This window comes from Cyprinodon variegatus, unplaced genomic scaffold (genome assembly GCF_000732505.1).
Source record: "Cyprinodon variegatus isolate N-32 unplaced genomic scaffold, C_variegatus-1.0 Scaffold121, whole genome shotgun sequence".
Lineage (NCBI taxonomy): Eukaryota > Metazoa > Chordata > Actinopteri > Cyprinodontiformes > Cyprinodontidae > Cyprinodon > Cyprinodon variegatus.
The window spans coordinates 132,837-142,657 of NW_015150574.1; the positions used below are offsets into that span (position 1 = coordinate 132,837).

General features: G+C 38.7%; 1 protein-coding gene across 1 annotated transcript in view; it reads right to left on the bottom strand.

Moving 5' to 3' along the window:
* Positions 1 to 9,821, bottom strand: part of slc20a2 (solute carrier family 20 (phosphate transporter), member 2) — a 60,520-nt gene that overhangs the window by 12,389 nt on the left and 38,310 nt on the right. Inside the window, exons 3-9 of the mRNA XM_015375565.1 lie at positions 7,954 to 8,094; positions 7,748 to 7,833; positions 4,801 to 4,897; positions 4,526 to 4,645; positions 2,972 to 3,205; positions 1,845 to 2,472; positions 1,564 to 1,749 (exon numbers count right to left, since the gene is read on the bottom strand). Coding sequence (XP_015231051.1) covers positions 1,564 to 1,749; positions 1,845 to 2,472; positions 2,972 to 3,205; positions 4,526 to 4,645; positions 4,801 to 4,897; positions 7,748 to 7,833; positions 7,954 to 8,094 — 1,492 coding nt within the window. The remainder of the gene's footprint in view (positions 1 to 1,563; positions 1,750 to 1,844; positions 2,473 to 2,971; positions 3,206 to 4,525; positions 4,646 to 4,800; positions 4,898 to 7,747; positions 7,834 to 7,953; positions 8,095 to 9,821) is intronic.

Below are 9,821 nucleotides of genomic sequence, written 5' to 3' on the forward strand. Positions count from 1 at the left end.
GGGTTCTGCAGATTGTTAAACAATCATTTAGCTAATAAAGCCTTGGTTTAACATCTAATCCATGTCATGTATTCTAGTTCTGGATTAATCAGAAATATTTTCGGATCAAAGCAATTTGTTCCTCTTCATTAAAGCTCTTACACAGTTTTAAAGATTTTAATCACATTAAATGTCAATGATCTCATTAATCACAGGCTTTTTAGACTTCATGATGTCATCAGGCAATTTTAAGTGATTTTCTTAGATTAATTTTAACTGTTGCCCTAATTTGATTCGACTCGAGTTTACATTTAAAATGTAAAATGCAAAATAAACTTAAAGTACACATCAGCCACAAGTAATAATAACTATATCCTCTACAGATTATATGTTTTTGGTCACTGCCTGTTTCTTTATCCTTTGCTTAAAGGGCTGTAGACCCTCACAGTTTGAAGTGGTATTTATTAATACTTAATTAAGTTGTTTTAGGTTTATTTTAGCCCAAATAAGGTGATTCCTAAACCTATATTAACTGAAAACTCATGTAAATAACGTGGGAATGACTGCCTTGGGTTTTGAGGACTTTTCTTAAAGATCCGCCTCATTTAACAATTAGATATTTTTTTTCCTCTCACCTGTTTAATTTCCTTTCTTCTTAAAAACACATATGGATTGGTGATATGTATTCCAATTCAAAAGCATAAGCTTGAAGGAATATCGACCACCATCAACCGAGGACCTGACTAATTCCTGGAGCCAATAGTTGGCACACATTCTGATTTAATGATCAACCCAATGGCAGCTAAAAATAGAAAGAAGACTTTGCAGGTATGTTTTTTTGCTGCTCCAATATCATACAGAAAAACGAATATTTTCATTCACACGATTAACAAGAAGAACATTGAATCATAACAGGTGAAATAATCAACAAGCCAAACAAGCCTCAGGATCGGAACAGAGTTCAAAAGCAAAATGCAAAGCTCAAAAAAAAAAATTAGAACAACACTTTTCATTATTAAGAGCATTCAGTCATATATTGTAAGAGACATAAAGCTGTCATGCTGGACAACCTGTTGGAAAAAACAAAAATCAGCAGCTGACTTTGGGTTGGAAGAATATACAAGATGTTAAAAATGCCTGGATTTAAAGGTGAAAACCACTTTTGGAGTTCAAAGCAAATAAAAAATTCATGGTTTGAAAATGAATCAAAGCATGTAGATAAACTAAATCAGATCTATCTGAATAATGCTGATCCCATAAATCATTTGTGAACTGGCACCAGCTCAGTTAAAAGGTAATGAGCCTCATGTGGTAACTACACCTTCACAATGGAAGTGACTGTTTCATTGTGTTTATAGGTTTTCCTGTCTGCCTGTTGTGGATTATTAACTAGCCTACATATATAATGACCTTGTGTGTTGGCTGCAATAAAGCTTTGTGTGTTTAATCATGAGAGTCCATTGGATGAACCCAATTTTTTGTGGGCCTGATTGAGTCAAACCAACCCATTCAGGACAGTAAATCAGCCTTCACCACAGGTTCCCACCCAGCCACCCACTCACTCCTGTGAGGAGTCTCTCTCACCTTGACGGGGTGATGGGAGTCAGGTCCTTCCCCATGGTCTGGATGACACGCCGTCCCCACACCCACAGGCCGGCGCAGATGCCCACACCGCCATAAAAGAGCAGCCAGATTGGAGTGGCAGCATCCTGCATGACGCCTCCCTGGTCATAAATCATCCACAGTGCCACCAGGGGCCCAATGGCATTACTGCAAATATGAGAACATACGCAGAAATGGAAATTCCTCCGCTATGTAAGTACCTTCGATTGAATGCGTCACCCTGTGTGAATGAAACTACTCACCTGACATCGTTGCCTCCATGGGCGAAAGACCCGAAGCAGGCGGTAAGGATCTGCAGGAAGTGGAAAAGCAGAAACACCTCCGACTTGTCTTTCTCCTCATTCTCTTCTTCTGCCAAGTCATCGATCGGCACCGGGGCCTGACCTTCTTCCTCCACCCCCTCCAGCTCTGCGCCCAGCTTTAGCTCCACCCCTCCCTCCTCTGCTTCGATCTCCGCCTCGGCCACGGCGTTGCAGTACGACGAGTAGCTGTCATAGCGTATCCGCTTCTTTGAGTAGGATACGCTGTTGCTCCTGCCGCCAGCCTCACCCACAAGCTTCTCGCTATCGTCACGGGACTCGGAGCGCCTGACCGGCTGGACGGGCATGCCGCATATCGCTGCTGTGTAGCAGGTGTAGCTGTTGTTGCGGCGCAGCAGACGGTAATTGTTGTCAGCTTGTTGAGCACCCGAGCGTTCGCTGTCATCCATGCGGCCCAGGTGGATCTTGTGAAGCAGGTCTTTGTAGAGGCCGGAGTCTTTGTGGACCGTGTGGTACACTTGGCCATCGCTGCGCATGTGGCCATCGAAGGTGAAGCTGCCGTTAGCGACAGGTGATTTGAGGCAGCCGTTGGTCATGGAGTGAGTTCGACCTTAAAGGTGGAAAGAAGGAGGATGGTAGTGAGAACACCTTAAAAACTTGTCAACAGGCAAGTCTGTTAGATTTTTCTTCCTTTCTATCAATTCCTCAATATTTTAATACATGCTAAGACCCATACGTTTAGATTTAAACATTGACCAGGCAAGTCTCCCACAATAAATACATTTCCATCGTAGCGACGACTGTAAGTTTAGGTTTAAATCCTTGTGGAAGTTGGACCTCCATCATCTTTGAAGGCTGGACTCATGATTTTGGTGACTTCCAAAGGCCACTGACTTTGCAATGTGTGAAAACAGTAATATGCTAACAGGTGTTGGTCTATCACATATTATCATTTTAAACTACACAGAGGCTTGTGCTTTAAGTGCGACAAAGTCAAAGGGGTGTGAATAGTTTTGCAAGGAATTTTGTTAATGAATGTTTGTCCTCATTTGTGTCCAAGTTAAGTCATGCAGCTCAAAAAAACGGTTTCCAGAGAAACAAATTCTTACCGTACACCCTGCCGTTTGGCAGGATACTGCCTCCATTTGCAGAGTTGGCGAGCTCTCCACTGGAGTCTCTGGTGCTCCTGTCACTGCTGCCTCCAGTGAGAGGCACCACGGCCTCGTCTGTGCCTTTTGCTCCGGGCAGCTCTTTGAAGACAGGGCTTTCTTCTTCCTCCTCGGGAATCTTATCAAGGCTTTCATCGGATATCCTGGACAGAGCTTGCTCCTTCTTTAAGCGACCTAAAGAAAATCAGGCAACGATCAGAAGCTGAGCAAGACAAAACATTTCACATAGTTCAATGTTTAATTGATTTTTTTTTTTTGTAGAAATGAGGTACTGAGAGTGATAATGTTATGTTTTAAATACGCACAAAGATCAATAAGGGATACCAGACAAACCAGAAAATGTCATATATAAAACATTTCAATATTGAATATTGGATCAGCCTCTCTTCTGTCAGGTGTTGAAATACGGCTTTGATTTGATCCACCTTTTTTCTCCAAACTAAATAATAAACATAGAATATCCCCAAAACAGAACATTAGTATCAGTTTTTAGGTGTTTTTTTTTTTTTTTAACAAGTGCACTGCAAAAACATTTTTTTGGTTATCACAAGAGGAAAAAGGGGAACAGGAATAAATTATAATAAAGAAAAATAAAGCTAAATTATTAAAACAAAAACACCTATACACTTTAGCACTTAATAATAACAACGGAGTAGAACCCTGCTGGAACATTGCCCTAATCACACACATCGATCAGCTGATCCCAACTAAACCCAGTGCTCATACCCCTGATGACGTGCTCATGTACTCCAAGTACACAGACCCTTTCAATCGTTTCATTTTACAGAAACAACCAGCTTAGGCTAACTATGGACTGTAATCCTGAATGGCATCTAGAGGTCATAACATTGTAAGCAACAGGTTAACTCAGCCCCAAACCGGTGCAGAGCTAGAGGATTCAGATAACTGACTTCAGTTAAAACATTTATTTTTTACAAGCTAAGTTGAGTCTTTACATCTCATCCTTTTAAAAGCTAATTCCTAATGTTAAAGAGTAAAACATTTCCTTACATGACCATTTAACCAGGTGGTTCTAATTTATTTAACACTTGGAGAAAATTAGCAGCCAGCATCTCTCCTCTTACTCAGACTTTGTTATATTCCTTCCCCTATTTTAGTTTTTTTTTTTTTTTCCTTTTTCAGAATTTTATTATCGTCTGCCATGCTGTGGGCTGCTTCTCCCATTATGACAAACAATTACATGCTTTGATCTAAAAAGCTTTCTACACTGCGAGCATTGATCCAGCCCTTTTTCATCTGGCCCAGTAGCTATAGACAAAGAAAATATGCTCCTTAGGGGAAATAAGACGCACAATAACAACTTCCACTGACTGCTTTGCTGGTTTCAGTGACTCTAACCACAGAGGAGCTCATCTCTTCTATTTAGCATCATACTTTAACTTTACTGAAGCAGACTGAGAAATCTCCAGATGTTAATCAGATGCTGAAAACCGCTGAAAGCACAGACATAAAAAAAAACATGCAGATACTCACTTGCTATCTTTCTTTTTAGCCAAGGACAGACAAATATCCAGACCAGTGCGGCACAGACCAGCGAGCCGGCTAACGTGATGAGGAAGATGGCCCAAACCGGCAGCATTTCCAATCCGAGCACTGCACGTCATTATTATCATTATTATTATAAAACACAGGTTCAAGAAAAAGTATTCATTTATCTTGCAAGTAGAGCAGCAGCTGTTTTTTCTGGCCTTTTTCACCCTGAATTAAAATATTATCTCAGACAGGAAAAACTGTTCTCTAGTACTCACATGGGGCTCCAGTGTACATGATAGAGAAAGTGTTAATCCCAATGGTGGTGGCATAGAAGAGAGGCAGCGCCCGCAGACCATTTGGGACTGAATCCTCCTAAAAAGCAAGGACAGGATAAGTTTCTCAAACATTACTTGTCATTTTAGTTTCACTCCAACTCTCCATCTTAGAAACCCTAAATATATTTTATATAAACGAAAAAAAAAATAATTTCACCAGATGAAATCCCTTAATCTGAAACTGTGCTGTTTAGTTTTATTCTTGAGATTCCTTAAAATTAGGGCTTGGCGATTGATCGATAGATAAATTTTTGTTTTTGAAGATTTACATTTTGGGAAATATAGATCTTTTAAACTAACCCACTCCTTGGGTGTCCATAGCCCAGAGTGACATCAGTTCATTACTTTCTGGTCTCAGATGCGTACTTATAACTGATAAACTACTGCAGTGTGTCAAACCACTAGCTACAAACATTTAATTTGTTGTATTTTCTTTTATTGCAAAACACTATTATTTTAAAGAAGCAGCCATTCAAAGGAGCCCCTCCCAGTCAAATGCCAGCCAAATGGCAGCCCGCTTCCCTGCAGCTCCCAGCAAAATCCCCTCCAACTTCCAGCCACTGGCCTTCTCCTGGTCATGCTATTTTTGTTTACTCTGAATCCACCCTTTCACTGAATTACAGGGTGTAACCAGGAGATAAAGCTTCTCTTTAGATCTTAATGTCCAAAAATCATGACATAAAGAATATTTTGTACAAAGAAATTATGTTTAGAAAGGAATTGAAGGGGACCAGCCACAGACCAGCCAAGGGCCCATCAAGGAGAGTGGCAAAGTTTTGAATGGCTTTAAATTACAGTCACCTCCCAGAGGGGATGATTGAAAATAGCTAGCTTTTGCAAGCAATATGTCATTTGTCATTTTATTATGAAACTTAAGTGAAAAAATACATAAAAAAAACATTATTTTGATTTGAGAGAAAAAAGAATCAGAGATTAGATGTTTAAGCCATATTGCCCAGCCCTACCTGAAATTATAAAACCAGTTTAGCCGGAAAGAAGTGCTTTGAGAAAGGCAGAGGACATGCAGTAAATACCCTATACGTGAACCAACACGGCCTCCAAAGAAAAGGTTTGCTTGCTCAACTATTGACTCAGATGGAGGCAAACAAATTGTTTCTACAAGTAATAAACTAGGAGAAGGGATTGCTGCAAAGTGCAGAACCTGACTCAACTGCTTTATTGGATTGAATTATAATCAGTTTATATGTTGACATGCTGGTTAATGTGGTTTACAATTTAAATACAGGCGATGGCATCTTCATCAACCAAGCATAAAATGTGATATGTGAAATTTTGGTTTACTCTTTCATTAATGAGATCTATATTTCTAACATTTTTTTAAAGTAACAGTTCTTACCTACTATGTGAAAGATTTATTTACAGGTGAAATGGTACATACAAATCAACATAAATACATATTTGGGTTTCAAAACCCAAGATTAGTACAGTTTCAGTAAAATTATTTCTTTATATGTTATATTTTCAATTATTTTATTTTTTTCTAAACCTTAAGTAAAAAATACAGAACAGACAGTAAATTTGGTTAAAATATATTCAATGAAAAAACAAGAGATATCAGTGGGCATAATCAATAGCAGGGTATGCCTGAAGTTTTTCTAATGAAACACTGCTCATGTTTGGGAGCTTATTTTGTGGTTGCCATGAGCTGGGTGACATTTGGACCACCTTCCATTCACCACTTCTGTACAACAATAAATTGCACTGCACACTTAGTTCTGCTCATAAACAACCTGCAAACATTCAGGTATAAACAACGCTGTATTTGTTTGGTACATCTACATACTGAACCAACAGAGCTGAACCACATATTTTTGGTATGTAGAAGGGTACCATTACACTCCTACAACCCCTGCAGCAACTACCACTGCTTCTACTAATCATCTTTGGCATTGCAGCTTGGTGCATTACAACAAGATTTGTCTGTGTTTAACCCATCCCTCAGGGAGCTGCGATCAGTACAGAATCTAAGGTATTTTTGGGCCAAGGGTCTTGCTCAGGGACGAACAATTGACAATTCTTAGGATTCTAACCAATTCTAACCATTTTGCCCATAATTATTAATGCTGTAATTCCTATGAAGTGCAGGAGCCGTGTTGAAATTAAGTTGTTCCTTGCTAAAACCAACACCTGGTTTAGTAAGGAACAACTTATTCATGCTTTTTAAGACAGAGCTCAATGGTTGCAACTTTGAGCTGAAAACTTTATGCCTACTCATAACTCATGTGACTTATTTTTGCCCAATGCTTGTGTATATTTTGCATTTTTTAGTCTTTCTCATCATTAACTGTATCTACTCTGATGAAGACTAACCTTACTTGCTGAAATAGTGTTCCTAAATTTTATTTGCAAGCCTACAAACTAGCAGGTAATCAGCTCTATAAAATAATAAATTCTAAAATAAATAAATCTAGCTCAGCTCATGTCATTTTTAAGGTATGGCATCTGTGACTACAAGGCGTAGAGAAAGAAGTTTGTCTCATCTATGCAGTGACTCCGGCTGACCTCATAAACGATCATGTGACTCCTTGTCATACAGGTCTGCAATAGTGACCTTAAATCTGCAACACTTTTTGTCCTGCTGGCCAGCCTGTTATCACCAGTTACGTAACATCAGATTTGCATGTGTTGCCAAATCAAAACTGGTTTATCAGTGCCCAAGTTTTCAGTACACGTAAACCAGAACTTGAGTTGCAATGTTTGAACTGGCTCCCCCTGAGAAGGCTGTTGTACATTTATGTAATCCAACAGTCATTTAAAGAAAAGCTAAAACACTGACTTCCTCAATCAAAAAGATTTTATAAGTTAAAATAACCTTTGAGGCAGAAATGACAATAGGCATGAAAAGTACTGTGAACCAAAAGCTCACCTTGTTGAGGATGAAGTACCTGATGAGCAAGAAGAGGAGTCCAGACATGAGTCCAGAGAGCAAGGGTGAGATGAACCAAGAAGCCACTGGTGGAGAAGAAAAGATTATTACTTAAAGAGAGGAGCAGTTGCATGTTTTTGTAATGTCTTCTTTGATGGATTACCAACTAAAACCCAATTGACAGATTTCTGTAGTGATATTTTTACCAATTTTGACAAGCTGCATCCACTGAACACCCTTTGTGCCGATGGCCACCATGGAGAAGCCAATGGTGGCTCCAACGATGCAGTGAGTCCCAGAGATGGGCAGTTTGAGGAAGGAGGCAATGAGCTGCCAGACAGCGGATCCTGTGAGCCAAACAGAAACGAATATGAGAACTTTCAACCGTTTATACACAAATTATTTTCTGAACCACAAACCAATAGTTAAACTAATAGAGGATAGTTTGTGTTCCTGCATGTCTTGAGTTATAAGGTTGTTCAATATGAACAAAATTAAATTCAATTGGATTTTTTTTCAACGATTCTAACTGTAAAAAATTCCATTTCCCACAACTTGAGCTAATTTTTATTATACTTATACTTACTTATATACTTATAATGCTAAAACCGCCCTATCTTTCAGAGGCTAAAACAATGGCGGCAAATACTACACAGGGTGGTGTCTGTTGCTTTCAGTGAGGCATTGAAACCAGTTATGCATCGAGGAGTTTCCAATTCTATTGCCTCATCAAATTAAGATGTTGAAAGCTTTTATAAATATCTAAAAACTATTTTGCAGCAAATGCTTCATATTCAATGCCGACAGACTTTTTTTTACACTTATAAACTTATTATTAAATCAACCCTTTTTAAACGTTTTCTGCTCAAAGTTAAAAAAAAATATTTATTTTTGCTAAATGTCAAAATTAATGAAGAGGATGTTTAGCATCTATCTAACCTCTTAAAACCCTCTTTGCTAATTATATAATAATGATATGTTAATATATATTTCTTTAAATGCACCTGCCATCTAGCAAGAACCCCCCAATACCATGATGCTGCCATTACTGTACTTTACAGCTGGGATGACGTATTTCTGCTTACAAGCCTTACACCCATTTCCCTCCAAATATACAGACTTTCACTTCAGCCAAACTCTCCAACTTCCTGTTGTTAGAAACATATGTCCCCCAAAAAAGGGTGTCCTTTGAGTAAGAGACTCATGTTCATCCCAGGATGTGTAAAGGCTGGACATATCCTCAGTGTTTGAGCTTGAATACAAATAAATAGATGAACATGGTATCTTATGGCATCTTTTTTACCCGAGGATGAACCAGAACCTAGGTGATCCACTGTTTCCTTTCTGATATCTTGGCTGATGACTTTTTATTTTTTCCATAATGCCTCAAAGCAGTAAGTTTAAGTTAGGGCCTTAAAACATCGATATGAGTGCTTTCATTTAACTTAAATGTAATAAATCAAAGCATGATGTGAAAAAGCCATTAGGTGATGATCTGAGGCTTTGCCCAACATGCATGAAAAAGTGATCTGATTGAAATTCATCCCTGCTGTCATACTATCAGGACGAGAATGCCATAATATGGACTATATACCATCTCCTGATTGTCTTAGAGTATAGCAAAGGCTGTCTGTGACACTGATATGTCATTTTTGACTGTATGGGTTTGTGCCAATCAATAAGTCTGCTTGTGTTGGTGTGGGTTTTAGTGATAAGCAGTGTTTAACTAGGGGAGCATTGGCCTAGTGCGTTAGAGAAGCGCTCTTGTGCTCTGAGAAGGTTGCAAGTTCCTCATTAGATCCCCACAGCCTCCACTTTGGGTTCCCGAGCAAAACCCTTAACCCCTGATTGCTCCCCGGGTGTGGCACAATGGCAGCCCACTGCTCCCCAAGGGGATGCTTAAATGTAGAGATAAATTTCTCCAATGTGAGATCAATAAAGTTAAATTATTATTTTATTAATTGGATAGTCAGAAAGGAATTAAAATATATGCAAAAATAAAAAAGCTGAAATAAATAAATTTTTCGTTATTGTAAAATATAATTATTTTAATTTGTATAATCTTAAAAAACTA